The sequence below is a fragment of the Ranitomeya variabilis genome, chromosome 2, assembly GCF_051348905.1.
Source record: "Ranitomeya variabilis isolate aRanVar5 chromosome 2, aRanVar5.hap1, whole genome shotgun sequence".
Lineage (NCBI taxonomy): Eukaryota > Metazoa > Chordata > Amphibia > Anura > Dendrobatidae > Ranitomeya > Ranitomeya variabilis.
The window spans coordinates 615874688-615893189 of NC_135233.1; the positions used below are offsets into that span (position 1 = coordinate 615874688).

Here is an 18502-nt window from a genome sequence, read left to right on the forward strand (position 1 = left end):
ACAGGATGGATATATACAGTTAGGTCCATATATATTTGGACAGAGACAACATTTTTCTAATTTTGGTTATAGACATTACCACGATGAATTTTAAACAAAACAATTCAGATGCAGTTGAAGTTCAGACTTTCAGCTTTCATTTGAGGGAATCCACATTAAAATTGGATGAAGGGTTTAAGAGTTTCAGCTCCTTAACATGTGCCACCCTGTTTTTAAAGGGACCAAAAGTAATTGGACAGATTCAATAATTTTAAATATAATGTTCATTTTCAGTACTTGGTTGAAAACCCTTTGTTGGCAATGACTGCCTGAAGTCTTGAACTCATGAACATCACCAGACGCTGTGTTTCCTCCTTTTTGATTCTCTGCCAGGCCTTCACTGCGGTGGTTTTCAGTTGCTGTTTGTTTGTGGGCCTTTCTGTCTGAAGTTTAGACTTTAACAAGTGAAATGCATGCTCAATTGGGTTGAGATCAGGTGACTGACTTGGCCATTCGAGAATATTCCACTTCATTGCTTTAATAAACTCCTGGGTTGCTTTGGCTTTTTGTTTTGGGTCATTGTCCATCTGTAGTATGAAACGATGACCAATCAGTTTGGCTGCATTTGGCTGGATCTGAGCACACAGTATGTCTCTGAATACCTCAGAATTAATTTGGCTGCTTCTGTCCTGTGTCACATCATCAATAAACACTAGTGACCCAGTGCTACTGGCAGCCATGCATGCCCAAGCCATCACAGTGCTTCCGCCGTGTTTTACAGATGATGTGGTATGCTTTGGATCATGAGCTGTACCATGCCTTCGCCATACTTTTCTCTTTCCATCATTCTGGTAGAGGTTGATCTTGGTTACATCTGTCCAAAGAATGTTCTTCCAGAACTGTGCTGGCTTTTTTAGATGTTTTTTAGCAAAGTCCAGTCTAGCCTTTTTATTCTTGATGCTTATGAGTGGCTTGCACCATGGAGTGAACCCTCTGCATTTATTTTGATGTAGTCTTCTCTTTATGGTAGATTTGGATATTGATACGCCTACCTCCTGGAGAGTGTTGTTCACTTGGTTGGCTGTTGTGAAGGGGTTTCTCTTCACCATGGAGATTATTCTGCGATCATCCACTAATGTTGTCTTCCTTGTGCTCCCAGGTCTTTTTGCATTGATGAGTTCACCAGTGCTTTCTTTCTTTCTCAGGATGTACCAAACTGTAGATTTTGCCACTCCTAATATTGTAGCAATTTCTCAAATGTTTTTTTTTCTGTTTTCGCAGCTTAAGGATGGCTTGTTTCACCTGCATGGAGAGCTCCTTTGACCGCATGTTTACTTCACAGCAAAATCTTCCAAATGCAAGCACCACACTTCAAATCAACTCCTGGCCTTTTATCTGCTTAATTGAGAATGACATAACAAAGGGATTGCCCACACCTGTCCATGAAAGAGCCTTGGAGTCAATTGTCCAATTACTTTTGGTCCCTTTAAAAACAGGGTGGCACATGTTAAGGAGCTGAAACTCCTAAACCCTTCATCCAATTTTAATGTGGATACCATCACATGAAAGCTGAAAGTCTGAACTTCAACTGCATCTGAATTGTTTTGTTCAAAATTCATTGTGGTAAAGTCTATAACCAAAATTAGAAAAATGTTGTCTCTGTCCAAATATATATGGACCTAACTGTATGGGGAGGAGGATGAAGACGTATGGGGGAGCAGGATGGAGACATATGGGGAGCAGGGTGGAGATATGAGGGAGCAGGATGGAGACATATGGGGGAAGCAAGATGGAGACATATGGGGGAACAGGATTGAGATATATGGGGGATCAAGATGGATACGTATGGGGAGGAGGATGAAGACGTATGGGGAGCAGGATGGAGACACATGGGGAGGCAGGATGGAGACACATGGGGAGGCAGGATGGAGACACATGGGGAGGCAGGATGGAGACACATGGGGGAGGCAAGATGGATACACATGGGGAGGCAGGATGGAGACACATGGGGAGGTTGGAGACACATGGGGGAGCAGGATGGAGACACATGGGAAGGCAGGATGGAGACACATGGGGAGGCAGGATGGAGACACATGGGGAGGCAGGATGGAGACACATGGGGAGGCAGGATGGAGACACATGGGGAGGCAGGATGGAGACACATGTGGAGGCAAGATGGATACACATGGGGAGGCAGGATGGAGACACATGGGGAGGCAGGATGCAGACACATGGGGAGGCAGGATGGAAACACATGGGGGAGCAGGATGGAGACATATGGGGAGGAGGATGGAGACATATGGGGAGCAGGGTGGAGATATGAGGGAGCAGGATGGAGACATATGGGGGAAGCAAGATGGAGACATATGGGGGAACAGGATTGAGATATATGGGGGATCAAGATGGATACGTATGGGGAGGAGGATGAAGACGTATGGGGAGCAGGATGGAGACACATGGGGAGGCAGGATGGAGACACATGGGGAGGCAGGATGGAGACACATGGGGAGGCAGGATGGAGACACATGGGGGAGGCAAGATGGATACACATGGGGAGGCAGGATGGAGACACATGGGGAGGTTGGAGACACATGGGGGAGCAGGATGGAGACACATGGGGAGGCAGGATGGAGACACATGGGGAGGCAGGATGGAGACACATGGGGAGGCAGGATGGAGACACATGGGGAGGCAGGATGCAGACACATGGGGAGGCAGGATGCAGACACATGGGGAGGCAGGATGGAAACACATGGGGGAGCAGGATGGAGACATATGGGGAGGAGGATGGAGACATATGGGGAGCAGGGTGGAGATATGAGGGAGCAGGATGGAGACATATGAGGGAGCAGGATGGATAAATATGGGGGAAGCAAGATGGAGACATATGGGGGAACAGGATTGAGATATATGGGGGATCAAGATGGATACGTATGGGGAGGAGGATGAAGACATATGGGGAGGAGGATGGAAACGAATGGGAGAGCAGGATGGAGACATATGAGGAGCAGGATGGAGACATATGGGGGAGGAGGGTGGAGACATATGGGGGAGGAGGATGGAGACGTGGGGAGCAGGATGGAGATATGAGGGAGCAGGATGGAGACATATGGGTGAGCAGGATGGAGACACATGGGGGAGCAGGATGGAGACACATGGGGGAGGCAGAATGGAGACACATGGGGAGCAGGATGAAGGCATGGGGGAGTAGGATGGATACATATGGGGGAGGCAGGATGGAGACATATGGGTAAACAGGACGGATACATATGGGGAAGAGGATGAAGACATATGGGGGAGAAGGATGGAGACGTATGGGGAGCAGGATGGAGCCATATGGGGAGCAGGGTGGAGATATGAGGGAGCAGGATGGAGACATATGGGGGAAGCAAGATGGAGACATATGGGGGAACAGGATTGAGATATATGGGGGATCAAGATGGATACGTATGGGGAGGAGGATGAAGACGTATGGGGAGGAGGATAGAGACGAATGGGGGAGCAGGGTTGAGACACATGGGGAGGCAGGATGGAGACACATGGGGGAGGCAAGATGGAGACACATGGGGAGGCAGGATGGAGACACATGGGGGAGCAGGATGGAGACACATGGGGAGGCAGGATGGAGACACATGGGGAGCAGGATGGAGACACATGGGGAGCAGGATGGAGACACATGGGGAAGGCAAGATGGAGACACATGGGGAGGCAGGATGGAGACACATGGGGAGGCAGGATGCAGACACATGGGGAGGCAGGATGGAAACACATGGGGGAGGCAGGATGGAGACATGAGGGGAGCTGGATGGAGACACATGGGAAGGAGGATGGAGAGACATGGGGGAGCAGGTTGGAAACACATGGGGGAGTAGGATGGAGACATATGGGGGCAGGATAGAGACACATGGGGGAGGTAGGGTGGAGATATGAGGGAGCAGGGTGGAGATATGAGGGAGCAGGATGGAGACATATGAGGGAGCAGGATGGAGATATATGTGGGAGAAGGATGGAGACATATGGGGAGCAGGATGGAAACATATGGGGGAGCAGGATGGAAACACATGGGGGAGTAGGATGGAGACATATGGGGGCAGGATAGAGACACATGGGGGAGGTAGGGTGGAGATATGAGGGAGCAGGGTGGAGATATGAGGGAGCAGGATGGAGACATATGAGGGAGCAGGATGGAGATATATGTGGGAGAAGGATGGAGACATATGGGGAGCAGGATGGAAACATATGGGGGAGCAGGATGAAAATATATGTGGGAGGAGGATGGAGACATATGAGGGAGCAGGATGGAGACAAATGGGGGAGGCAGGGTGGAGACATATGGGGAGGCAGGGTGGAGACACATGGGGGGCTGGATGGAGATATATGGGGAGGAGGATGGAGACATATGGGGGAGCAGGATGGAAACATATGAGGGAGGCAGGGTGGAGACACATGGGGGGCTGGATGGAGATATACGGGGGAGGAGGATGGAGACATATGAGGGAGCAGGATGGAAACATATGAGGGAGCAAAATGGAGATATATATGAGGGAGCAGGATGGAGACATATGAGGGAGCAGGATTGAGACATATGGGGGAGCAGGATGGAAACATATGAGGGAGGCAGGGTGGAGACACATGGGGAGCAGGATGGAGACATATGGGGAGGAGGATGGAGACATATGGGGAGCAGGATGGAGATATATGAGAGAGCAGGATGGAGACATATGAGGGAGCAGGATTGAGACATACTATGTACAGAGCTTCTGTACAAAATGGCACTTATGGTAATATTAACAATGTGTTTTTTTATTGTTATTATTATTATTAATGATCAGTATTGTAGTATTGAGTCACCATGTGGTAGTAATGTGTGGTCTTGTCACAATGTGGCACTATCATCTTATTGGCGCCTTTGATGATCGGAGTAACGATGTACGGATTATTATAGAGGATATTATACATCCTATTTCCTGATCATTTACACCAATCTTGGTCAGATCTAAAACTTATCCAAGTCATGTATCTAGTTGCTCTGACCTCAGCAATTCCTTCAGGAAGCGTCTTGACAGGCTACACTTACCGAATATACGGCCCCCCACGTTGTGCCTATACCTGCACAACACTAAAGGTGAGCCTCCATTATTTGTCTGCCCACTGACTTCCATCCTGCTGACCTACCGGTGCCTTTTTTTATACTTTTTGCTACACTTTGTAAAGCTTGATACCATTGGGTTTCCACTTTGCATTTTCTGCAACTCCTTTCCTTGTTCTCGATGAACACATTGTACCCATCATAAGGTCACCCTTATTAATGAGCAGCCACCTACCAATAGGGTTAACCAGCCAAACTCGTGATTGTTCATTCCCAGGAGGAACGGGACCTTGTTACTTTCCTTGTTAGCAAACATCGTCATTGCTGGTTTAGGTAGAAAAACGCCATCCACACAACCAGGAAGAAATAGCATGCCCTGCAGAGACAGGCGACATGTCAGGCAGGACACTGATCCAGTCATATCTGTAATGGATCAGTGGGTAAATGCATACACATATGCAACACACAGACATTGTTGATGTGAAATTGCTCCATATAGGAGAATATGTTACATTACAGAAGTGGGAGGTAGAGACAGCGAAGGACAGGCTAATTGCTCCATTTCTAGTGGTTTTATTTTTTGCAAATAGATTTACGATCCACAGATGTCCCCGTACACTGCCTGCCATAGATGCCTCGTACACTGAATGCCACCGATGCCCCGTACGTTGCCTGCCACAGATGCCCCATACACAGCCTGATACAGATGCCCCGTACAATGCCTGCCATAGATGCTCCGTGCGCTGCTTGCCACCGATGCCCCGTACGTTGCCTGCAACCGATGCCCAGTACGCTGCCTGCCACAGATGCCCCATACGTTGCCTGCAACAGATGCCCCGTACGCTGTCTGCCACAGATGCCCCGTGTGTTGCCTGTCGCAGATGCCCCGTATATTGCCTGCTGCAGATGCCCCATATGCTGCCTGCCGCCGATGCCCAATACGCTGCCTGCCACAGATGCCCCGTACAATGCCTGCCACAGACGACCCCTACGCTGCCTGCCGCAGATGCCCCTTACGCTTCCTTCCACAGATGCCTTGTATGCTGCCTGCCACAGATGCCTTGTATGCTGCCTGCCACAGATGCCTTGTATGCTGCCTGCCACAGATGCCCCGTACAATGCCTGCCGCAGATGCCTTGTAAGCTGCCTGCTGCAGAAGCCCCGTATGCTGCCTACCGCAGAAGCCCCGTACGCTGCCTGCCACAAATGCCCCATATGCTGCTTGCCGCCGATGCCCAATACGCTGCCTGCCACAGATGCCCCGTACAATGCCTGCCACAGATGACCCATACGCTGCCTGTCACAGTTCACAAAATATCAACAAAAATAGGCATTAGACCTACCGGTAATTATGTTTCCAGGAGTCCATCCTGACAGCACCCTGGAGGACGTCCTCCTCCTCCTTGCTGGGACAAGAAACACACGAGAGTTCAAATGTCCGATCCCACCCACAAATCCTCAGTGTTGTAACAAGAACCATCTCATGGAATAATGCAAATAAAACCTTTAATGACAGAATCTCATTACATCCTAATAAATATATATATGAGAAGACTGGGGGGGAACTATAAGTGCTGTCAGGATGGACTCCTGGAAACATAATTACCGGTAGGTCTAATGCCTATTTTCCAGGATGTCCCTCCTGACAGCACCCTGGAGAGTACCAAAGCACCTCCTTAGGGTGGGATTACCGCTTGGAGGACCTTCCTCCCAAAAGCAGTGTGCTGACCAGACATAACATCAAGTTTATAATGTTTACAGAAGGTGCTAGCACTGGCCCATGTCGCGGCCTTACAGATCTGTTCCACTGATGCTCCTGCCCGCTCAGCCCAGGAAGCAGAAACACCGTGTGTAGAGGGGGCCCTTAAGCCTACTGGAGGGGAAATCCCCTCAGACTGATAAGCATCTGAGATTACCGTTGTGATCCAACACGCAATTGTGGCCTTAGAGGCCTTCTTACCCCTGTTCTTTCCCCCAAAAAGAATAAAGAGGTTTGGATCTATACGCCAAGTATTTGTAGCCTGCAAATAGTCTAAAACCGCCTGTCTGACATCCAGCGAGTGGAGGACTTTTTCCTTCACGTTGAAAGGATTATTACAAAAAGAAGGAAGCACTATCTCTTGATCCCTATTTTTGGCAGAGCCTACCTTTGGGATAAATGCTGGGTCTAGTTTCAGAATTAAACTATCATCCCTGATCTGGAGATACGGGTCTCTGGTACATAGAGCTTGGATTTCTACAACCCTCTTGGCCATGGTGATCGCCACTAAAAAAGCAGTTTTCCGTGTGCGAATTGAAATAGGCATATCCTCACCCAGAGCGTAAGAACCTTTACACAAAGGTCCTGAGGACTAAGCTAAGATCCCAGGATGGGGACAACTGCCTAATGGTGGGACGCATTCTCTGGGTGGCCCGAATGAACCTTATTATCCATGGGTGAGATGCCAAAGGATAGTCTAAAAAGGAGCTTAGTGCAGACACCTGAACTTTTAATGTGCTTTGTCTAAGACCCTTGTTGAACCCTTTTTGTAGGAAGTTTAAGATACCGGGCACGTCCGGAGAGCCTGACACAATGTCGGACCTGCCACCTTCTAGACAAAATTGTTTCCAAATTTTGCTGTAAATGGCTGACGTTACAGGTTTCCTACTAGCCTGGATAGTGGCTATGACCTGATCTGACAAGCCTTTAGACTTCAGGATGTCTCTTTCAGGATCCAAGCTGAAAGACGGAGTTTGCCTGGGTTCCGATGGCAAACTGGTCCCTGGTGAATGACATTCCCCTGGAGGGGCAACTTGATTGGGTTGTCAATCGCTAAAGTCCCCAGTAGGGGAAACCAGCTTCTTCTTAGCCAGTATGGAACAATCAAAATGACCTTTGCTCGATCCTCCTTGATCTTCCGTACAACGGCTGGAATCAATGCCAGGGGTGGAAATGCATATGAGAGAGGCTCCACCCACCGATGACTCAGTGCATCTACCCCGTCTGGAAGATCCGAGGGGTTCAGAGAGAAGAATCTTGAGACCTTCGAGTTTCTTCTGTTTGCAAATAGGTCTGTATTGGGGGTTCTCCACAGATGACATAACTTCAGGAAGATATTCTGATTCAGTTCCCACTCTGTTGGACATATTCGCCGTCTGCTCAGATAATCTGCTATCACATTCTAAGAACCTTCCAGGTGGATATCCGTTATGGAAAGAACTGTATCTTCCGCCCAGCTGAAAATCGTTTCCACTAGATCCTGCAGTGGTCGATATATTGGGCCTCCCTGATGATTCAGGAATGAGACCGTCGTCACATTGTTGGAAAAAATTCTGACATGACGATCTGAAAGCGTGAGCCGATTTCGCCTCAACGCTTCACATACGGCATATAGTTCTCTGAAATTGGAGGATCTGTCTCCGATGCTTGCTGGCCACTTGCCCTGGAAGATTCTGCCTTGTAGATGAGCTCCCCAGCCCCATGCGCTGGCGTCCGTGGTGACCACTACGTAGGGGGAGGTGGACCATAAAACGCCCACCTTTAGGTTCTCTGCCTGAGTCCACCAGTAGAGAGATCTCCGTACTGGACCTGCCAGCTTCAAGGGGGCATCTAGAGAAGTCTGACGGCGATCCCAAACAGACAGAATTTGTCTCTGCAGGGGTCTTGAGTGTGACTGTGCCCATCTGACACATGGTATGCAGGCCGTCATTAGGCCAAGTACTTTCATCGCGATCCTTATGGAAATTCGATGTTCCAGTAAGTACCTGACTCGAATTTGAACTGTCACTTACTTGACCTCTGGTAATAGGGATATTCTGCGTCTGGAGTCCAGACATACTCCCAAGAAGATCTTCCTCTGTTCTGGTAGCAGGTCGGACTTCTGCCAGTTTATTACCCATCCTAGATGTTCCATTACTGAAATCATCCGAGTCCTGTGATCCGCCAGGATCTCTGCTGAACTTGCCACGAGAAGAAAGTCGTCCAGGTACGGAATTATTATAATGCCTTGGCTTCTCAAGTAGGCCAAAAAAACACCATTGGAGGAAAACCTCCACTAAACTAAACAAAAAAACACCAGAGCACAGGCATGCTTACCTGTTCAAGGCCTCCAACAATTGCACTACCCAGAGTGCACCAGGCCCAAGTAAAGATAGCAAACAACACAGGTGCAAATAATACCGATGCAGCCAACCTACAATCAGGAATTGGCTGCTTGGAGCACCCATGCAAAAAAAAAAAAAATAGTCTGTATGTGGCATGTTCACACAGGACTGCAAAGTATATGGTGAATAGCCTATTAATGACGCCATAAATATAGCGGGCTAACCATGATGCATCCTGTGTGAACAGAGGCCACAGTGTACAGAGCCATCTAGGGCCCAGGCGCACCCTGGAAAAATGTACAGTGCACCAAAAACATAACAATGTATGCAAGGTATTGGTTGATATTATGGCCACAATATTGAAGCTGCCAACAGACGTCAAGGGTCCTTGTATCTTGGCAGTCCTAATCTAAAAAAACACCATTGGAGGAAAACCTCCACTAAACTAAACAAAAAAACACCAGAGCACAGGCATGCTTACCTGTTCAAGGCCTCCAACAATTGTGGAGCGCCCCCGCACCGCCGCAGGGCCGAGGGGTACCCGGAGCCGGGCCTCTAGGTCTCAGTCTCGGGGTTGTCACGGTGGCTAGACCCGGTCCGTGGCCCTGTCCGTCAGTGGGGGACGTCCGGTGTAATAGGTGGTAGTAATGGTAGCGGTGCAGTTGTGGGGTGTAAGTCGCGGTAAATAACGAGGACACCAGGTTGCAGTCTCTTTACCTCTTTACTGGAGATCTCTGAGTCCTCAGTCCAGAACACGGTTCACCAGGCTGCGCAAGTCCGGCCGGTCCAATGGCACCTCCAGAGTTCTCCTCTCAGGTGGAAATCTGTGCCTTCCTTCTAGCGCTATGTGTTGTAGTCCTTCCCTGCTGTGCTCACGGAAAGTAACCCCACAACGGTTGTGTCTGTTTCTTAAGTTCCCTCACAACTCGATTTGATGTTCCTCTGTAATCCACCCCTTCCCTGTATTCAGGTTGGAATGGCACCCGTTTGTCAGGTAGGCCTGGAGTTCTTCCGGGACCCTAGAGTCGCCCCTCTCCCGCAATTGCCCCCCAAGACTTCATAGGTGATATGTGGTAGACAGCCCGCCTTAGACCGACTGTCATGCCGCTGTTTGGAGTATGGCTTGAAGCTGTATTCTAATCCACTCCCTCGGCGTTCCGGCCACCGGTATTGCGCCTCAGCAAGGTGCTGCCTCTTTCAACAAAACCCCTGCTGGTATTCTCCTTCTGCTTGATCTCGTTTCTCACTCAGCACAATCTGTCTCGCTTCTAGTCCTTTCTTGGGCACCGCCGCTATGCTGAGCAGGCACGGTCCCGTTACGTTCTTTCAATGCCAAGCCTCTGCCAGGATCCCACCCCTGGCAGAGACCCTACAGTCTCTCCCTTCACAACACCCCCTGCCACAGGGTGTTGCTCCGTTCAATCCCGTCAGCGTTCTCTCTCTAACTTCCTGCCTGACCCCCAGTTTACCCACTATGGTGGGGAGTGGCCTAATGAATAGCACCCTTAGCTCCCCCCGGAGGCCCAGCTGTGAAACATATTGGTGTCTGTGATACCTGATTGGAGGAACTCCTTCGGTGCCATCGAACGTACCATGGCTCCCCTTAGTGGCGGAGCCACAGTACTGCAACGACCAGGACTCTGGGGCGCTGCACTCCCCCCTGGTTAAACACAGTACTCCGGGACTGGGAAGAAAAACAACAATACAGATTAGTAAACAGACATACAATTTTGTTGAGTGCAAAACAATAAGTATACTTGAACAGGCTTCCCTTTATGGGAGGTGAGGACACTTTTAACGTTACAAACATAGTCAACATTATAAATTACAGGCTATACATAACTCCTGCTACCCAACCGGGTATTCTACTTAGTGCAAATTCTGGAACAATAAATTAACATTGCCTTTAAGAAACATACACTGTTAGTTTACCAAGTGCCTTCCTATAATCACATTACAGGGTAAGGTAACTTCACATTCTCCTACTTTGAACCTGCAGGACCGCCTGTCCCTATGGCACCAGACCTACTGCCTCTCCTTTCTTTTACAGGACCGCCCCGTTCAGCCAGGGCCTACTGCCTTTCGCTACTATACATAGTATAGACATAACATTCCTTTCGTTTAAAGAACTCTGAGCCCGCTCTACTCGGCTCCTTTAAGGACTCACTCTCTAACCCCTACGGGTTCACTTTCTGTCCTTAGTAACAAAGTAACTTTCTATGGGGACGCAGGGTTGACCTTCTATCCTCACTTTCATTATTACTTTCTTATTTCTAATCATGCAGGACTCTAAGTCTAGCTCCACAGGCCTTCTGCATCTTTCTTTTTAAAGAACATTATCTATACTTCACATTTTAAACAGGTTAAACACATTTAACTTTTCATGTAAAACAGTTACATTTCTTTTCAAAGCATCATCACGGCATTACTGTTCTACAACAGTATCACTTTCAAGTTCAATTCTTCACATCCCCTTTAAGAGGGGACCAAGTCTTTCTGAGGTAGCTCGTCCTCTCAGCCTACCAGTCTATGCAAAGGTTCCGGTACTGATATCTTCGCAAAATGTCTTTAACCAAGACCAGTAGGAAAGGTATCTTCGCAAAGTGTCTTTAACCAAGACCAGTAGGAAAGGTATCTTCGCAAAGTGTCTTTAACCAAGACCAGTAGGAAAGGTATCTTCGCAAAGTGTCTTTGGCTAAAACCAGTAGGGAGCACCTTTAAGAAGGTGCAAACTATTTACAAAGAAAGTTCGAATCATGCACAGTCCATGATTACTACAGTTTTTAAACTTGTGCAAAATTTTAGGAAAACTCAGAACAAACACAGGGATCCCGGGTCAACAAAGGGATCCATTAACCCTGGACGGGTTTAGCAGCAACTTAAAAGAACAAACAGTAACTATTTACATTTTCATAAGCATTGAAATCTTACTCTTCTTTCAGAAGTTTCCATGAGGCGCCACCTGGCGGGCGGACCCCTGCAATTCAGGTTTCAGGTCCACTCCCGCGGCCAGATACACCCCATGGGTTCGGGTCTGTTGCACGAACAGGTCGTGCGCGGCGATAAAGGTCTGTGTCCCCACTTCTCTTTGTGCTGGTACATCAGGGACATTGATCACCCGAAGAGGAACTTCTTTAGCCACTACGGTGGTTGCGGCGATCGGGCGGCAGATCGCAAGTTCTGTGGTCGGGCAGGTGGGGGCTACCAGGGTAGCTACAGGTCGGTCACACGGTGGCACTTTGGCTACAGGGGCTGGTTTCTCTTTCTTGTAGACGTTCAGGGCGAACCACCCCTTTTCCCCAAAATGCCGGGTGTAAGTAACACTGTCCCCCGGATAGAGGTCTCGATCGGGGTGACCCTCTCTCAGGTGTGACTCGACATCTCGTCGGTTAACAAAGACCTCCGCGTATAGCCCCGGTTCTTTAATGAAGCCCCAGCCTCCTTGGAGTTTAAAGATGGTGACGATGCCCTGCCTGCGCGGGGCCTGGTGAGTGGTGGGGTCCTTACGGGCCCGGTCCTTGACCGCCAAATCTTTTTGATGGTAGGCCTCCCGTCTAGCCTGATGTGTTTTCTCCTCCTCTCGCCACCGTTGTTCTAGCTGGATCTGGTATTCGTCCCAGCTTAGGGCCTGTACCATTTCTCCCTTCTGGGTCTCCACCCCGGGGAACCCCATAAGATTGGATCCAGGGTTCACCCAGCGGCACACCGTGCGCTCCGCACTGACCTCACACGGTAAGGGAGTAGGGGTGATTGGGGCTCGCATACGGTGCTCCATGCCCGTGGCTTCCTCCCACGGTAACAGGCGCTGGAGTCTATGGGTTCCCGGGAGAGGTGGTGCCGCTACGGGGCCCACTAACACACCCTCGGCTGGCGGGGCAGGATCGGCGGACTCACCCACTGGTACGAATCCACTTCCCGCGACAGGTCCCGCTGGTTCTTCCGGTGAGAACTCCGATGTCCGGGAATCCTCTGCCGGCACCACCGGGTGCGGGGCCTGGACTTTCACATTCAGTTGAAGGAGCTGGTTATATAAGTCCTCCATCTCGGCTCTCAGGAATCTGGTGTTATCCACGGAGGACAGGCTGCTGGGCTCATCCGGGTAGTCAGGGGAGACTTCCACTTCAACCCCGCTGTCGGGTTCGGAGCTGCTGGCCATAGCGTCCTCCACGTGGGTCGCTTCCTGGTCTTTTTCCCGCTCTCTCCTTCGTGAGCAGTTTCGTTTTCTCTGCCTCCGCCCCCCATTAAGGATTAGGAGGCGGATCTCTGCTGCTGACGGACACGTCCTCACCGTGCAGAAATATTTAGACTGGGCGGCCATTGTTATTCGCGCTCTCCAGCTTGCCTACGCCCACTCCACGCCCCTCTTCTCTTCCTGCGCTCTCCTCAGCGCTGTAATGGCGGCGGATTTTGGCGCGAACTCTTAGCGGCAAGCAGTAGCACACCGTTCTCTCAATAAAGTACAGTCCAAGCACAACAAATCACAGTCTCTAGGCACACATGACCCGATTCTTCAGGCTTAAGTAGATCCTGTTCGTGACGCCAAGTTTGGAGCGCCCCCGCACCGCCGCAGGGCCGAGGGGTACCCGGAGCCGGGCCTCTAGGTCTCAGTCTCGGGGTTGTCACGGTGGCTAGACCCGGTCCGTGGCCCTGTCCGTCAGTGGGGGACGTCCGGTGTAATAGGTGGTAGTAATGGTAGCGGTGCAGTTGTGGGGTGTAAGTCGCGGTAAATAACGAGGACACCAGGTTGCAGTCTCTTTACCTCTTTACTGGAGATCTCTGAGTCCTCAGTCCAGAACACGGTTCACCAGGCTGCGCAAGTCCGGCCGGTCCAATGGCACCTCCAGAGTTCTCCTCTCAGGTGGAAATCTGTGCCTTCCTTCTAGCGCTATGTGTTGTAGTCCTTCCCTGCTGTGCTCACGGAAAGTAACCCCACAACGGTTGTGTCTGTTTCTTAAGTTCCCTCACAACTCGATTTGATGTTCCTCTGTAATCCACCCCTTCTGTTGTGAATTTGGATTCTGGGCTCCCCCGGTGGCTACTGGTGGAATTGAACTGGTGTTGTCATCTTCTCTGTTCACCTGTTCCCATCAAGATGTGGGAGTCGCTATATAACCTTGCTGCTCTGTTAGTTGCTTGCCGGTCAACAATGTTATCAGAAGCCTCTCTGTGCTTGTTCCTGCTCCTAGACAACTACTAGATAAGTTGGACTCTGTCCATGTTTGTTTTTGCATTTTTGTTCCAGTTCACAGCTGAAGTTTCGTTACTGTGTCTGGAAAGCTCTTGTGAACAGGAATTGCCACTCTGGTGTTATGAGTTAATGCCAGAGTTTTAAAGTAATTTCTGGATGGTGTTTTGATAGGGTTTTCAGCTGACCATGAAAGTGTCCTTTCTGTCTTCTGCTATGTAGTAAGTGGACCTCAAATTTGCTAAACCTATTTTCATACTACGTTTGTTATTTCATCTTAATTCACCGCCAATACATGTGGGGGGCCTCTGTCTCCTTTCGGGGTATTTCTCTAGAGGTGAGCTAGGACTAATATTTTCCTCTGCTAGCATTATTTAGTCCTCCGGCTGGTGCTGGGCATCTAGAATCAACGTAGGCATGCTACCCGGCCACTGCTAGTTGTGCGTTAGGTTTAGTTCATGGTCAGCTCAGTTCCCATCTTCCAAGAGCTAGTTCCTATATATGCTGATGCTATGTTCTCTTGCCATTGAGAACATGACAGTTTGACCGGCCCACTAAAGGGTTAAAATCCTTGGCTGAGAAAGGAGAGAAATAAGAAGTCTGCTGAGAATTTTTTTTTTTTTTTTTTTTCCTCCTTCTAATCTTTGAATGGCTCTGTGTCCACCTGTTTGTAATGGATCTTCAGAGTGTAACTGCAGGTTTGAATAATCTCGCCACGAAGGTACAAAATTTGCAAGACTTTGTTTGTCATGCACCTGTATCTGAGCCGAGAATTCCGTTGCCGGAATTTTTCTCGGGGAATAGATCTGGGTTTCAGAATTTTCGAAATAATTGCAAATTATTTTTGTCCCTGAAATTTCGCTCTGCTGGAGACCCTGCACAGCAGGTCAGGATTGTGATTTCCTTGCTCCGGGGCGACCCTCAAGACTGGGCTTTTTCATTGACACCAGGGGATCCTGCGTTGCTCAATGTGGATGCGTTTTTTCTGGCCTTGGGGTTGCTTTATGACGAACCTCATTTGGAGCTTCAGGCAGAAAAAACTTTGATGTCCCTATCTCAGGGGCAAGATGAAGCGGAAATTTACTGTCAAAGATTCCGTAAATGGTCTGTGCTTACTCAGTGGAATGAGTGCGCCCTGGCGGCGACTTTCAGAGAGGGTCTCTCTGATGCCATTAAGGATGTTATGGTGGGGTTCCCTGTGCCTGCGGGTCTGAATGAGTCCATGACAATGGCTATTCAGACCGATAGGCGTTTGCGGGAGCGCAAACCAGTGCACCATCTGGCGGTGTCCACTGAGAAGTCGCCAGAGAGTATGCAGTGTGATAGAATTCTGTCCCGAAGCGAGCGGCAGAATTTTAGACGGAAAAATGGGTTGTGTTTCTATTGTGGTGATTCTACTCATGTTATATCAGCATGCTCTAAGCGCACTAAAAAGCTTGATAAATCTGTTTCCATTTGCACCTTACCGTCTAAGTTTATTCTATCTGTGACCCTGATTTGCTCTTTGTCATCTATTACCACGGACGCCTATGTCGACTCTGGCGCCGCTTTGAGTCTTATGGATTGGTCCTTTGCCAAACGCTGTGGGTATGATTTAGAGCCTTTGGAGACTCTTATTCCTCTGAAGGGGATTGACTCCACCCCATTGGCTAATAATAAACCACAATACTGGACACAAGTAACTATGCGTATTAATCCGGATCACCAGGAGATTATTCGCTTTCTGGTGCTGCATAATCTACATGATGATTTGGTGCTAGGATTGCCTTGGCTGCAATCTCACAACCCAGTCCTCGACTGGAAAGCTATGTCTGTGTTGAGCTGGGGATGTAAGGGGGCTCATGGGGATGTACCTGTGGTTTCCATTTCATCATCTATTCCCTCTGAAATTCCTGAGTTCCTGTCTGACTATCGTGACGTCTTTGAAGAATCCAAGCTTGGTTCATTACCTCCGCACCGAGAGTGCGATTGTGCCATAGATTTAATCCCGGGTAGTAAATACCCAAAGGGTCGTTTATTTAATCTGTCTGTGCCTGAACATGCTGCTATGCGAGAATATATAAAGGAGTCCTTGGAAAAGGGACATATTCGTCCATCGTCATCTCCCTTAGGAGCCGGTTTTTTCTTTGTGTCAAAAAAAGACGGCTCTTTGAGACCATGTATCGATTATCGGCTTTTGAATAAAATCACTGTAAAATATCAATACCCATTGCCGTTGCTGACTGATTTGTTTGCTCGCATAAAGGGGGCCAAGTGGTTCTCTAAGATTGACCTTCGTGGGGCGTATAATTTGGTGCGAATCAGGCAGGGGGATGAGTGGAAAACCGCATTTAATACGCCCGAGGGCCACTTTGAGTATTTAGTGATGCCTTTTGGTCTTTCAAATGCTCCGTCGGTTTTCCAGTCCTTTATGCATGATATTTTTCGCGATTATTTGGATAAATTTATGATTGTGTATCTGGATGATATTCTGATTTTTTCGGATGACTGGGACTCTCATGTCCAGCAAGTCAGGAGGGTTTTCCAGGTTTTGCGGTCTAATTCTTTGTGTGTGAAGGGTTCTAAGTGTGTTTTTGGGGTACAGAGGATTTCCTTTTTGGGATATATTTTTTCTCCCTCTTCCATTGAAATGGATCCTGTCAAGGTTCAAGCTATTTGTGATTGGACGCAGCCCTCTTCTCTTAAGAGTCTTCAGAAATTTTTGGGCTTTGCTAACTTTTATCGTCGATTTATTGCTGGTTTTTTGGATATTGCTAAGCCATTGACCGATTTGACTAAGAAGGGTGCTGATGTTGCTGATTGGTCCCCTGACGCTGTGGAGGCCTTTCGGGAGCTTAAGCGCTGTTTTTCCTCTGCCCCTGTGTTGCGTCAGCCTGATGTTGCTCTACCTTTTCAGGTTGAGGTCGACGCTTCTGAGATCGGAGCTGGGGCAGTGTTGTCGCAGAAAAGTTCTGACTGCTCCGTGATGAGGCCTTGTGCCTTCTTTTCCCGTAAATTTTCGCCCGCTGAGCGGAATTATGATGTTGGGAATCGGGAGCTTTTGGCCATGAAGTGGGCTTTTGAGGAGTGGCGCCATTGGCTTGAGGGGGCCAGACATCAGGTGGTGGTATTGACTGACCACAAAAACTTGATTTATCTTGAGACCGCCAGGCGCCTGAATCCTAGACAGGCGCGCTGGTCATTATTTTTCTCTCGGTTTGATTTTGTGGTGTCATACCTGCCGGGTTCTAAGAATGTTAAGGCGGATGACCTTTCTAGGAGTTTTGAGCCCGACTCGCCTGGTAACTCTGAGCCCACAGGTATCCTTAAGGATGGAGTGGTATTGTCAGCCGTTTCTCCAGACCTGCGGCGGGCCTTGCAGGAGTTTCAGGCGGATAGACCGGATCGTTGCCCACCTGATAAACTGTTTGTTCCTGATGATTGGACCAGTAGAGTCATCTCTGAGGTTCATTCTTCTGCGTTGGCAGGTCATCCTGGCATTTTTGGTACCAGGGATTTGGTGGCAAGGTCCTTCTGGTGGCCTTCCCTGTCACGAGATGTGCGAGGCTTTGTGTAGTCTTGTGACGTTTGTGCTCGGGCCAAGCCTTGTTGCTCTCGGGCTAGTGGATTATTGTTGCCCTTGCCTATTCCTAAGAGGCCTTGGACGCACATCTCGATGGATTTTATTTCAGATCTGCCTGTTTCTCAGAAGATGTCTGTCATCTGGGTGGTGTGTGACCGTTTCTCTAAGATGGTCCATTTGGTTCCTCTGCCCAAGTTGCCTTCTTCTTCCGAGTTGGTTCCTCTGTTTTTTCAAAATGTTGTTCGTTTGCATGGTATTCCTGAGAATATCATTTCTGACAGAGGGACCCAATTCGTGTCTAGATTTTGGCGGGCATTCTGTGCTAGGATGGGCATAGATTTATCTTTTTCGTCCGCTTTCCATCCTCAGACGAATGGCCAGACCGAGCGGACTAATCAGACCCTGGAGACATATCTGAGGTGTTTTGTGTCTGCTGACCAGGATGATTGGGTTGCTTTTTTGCCATTGGCGGAGTTCGCTCTCAATAATCGGGCCAGCTCTGCCACTTTGGTGTCCCCGTTTTTCTGTAATTCGGGGTTTCATCCTCGATTTTCCTCTGGTCAGGTGGAAACTTCGGATTGTCCTGGAGTGGATGCTGTGGTGG

At 49.0% G+C, this 18502-nt stretch overlaps 1 protein-coding gene across 2 annotated transcripts in view; it reads right to left on the bottom strand.

Annotated features, from left to right (window-relative positions):
* Positions 1–18502, bottom strand: part of LOC143807350 (fatty acyl-CoA hydrolase precursor, medium chain-like) — a 155681-nt gene that overhangs the window by 11981 nt on the left and 125198 nt on the right. For both annotated transcript variants that reach the window (XM_077288794.1, XM_077288795.1), the window contains one exon: positions 5304–5444. In XM_077288794.1, coding sequence (XP_077144909.1) covers positions 5304–5444 — 141 coding nt within the window. The remainder of the gene's footprint in view (positions 1–5303; positions 5445–18502) is intronic.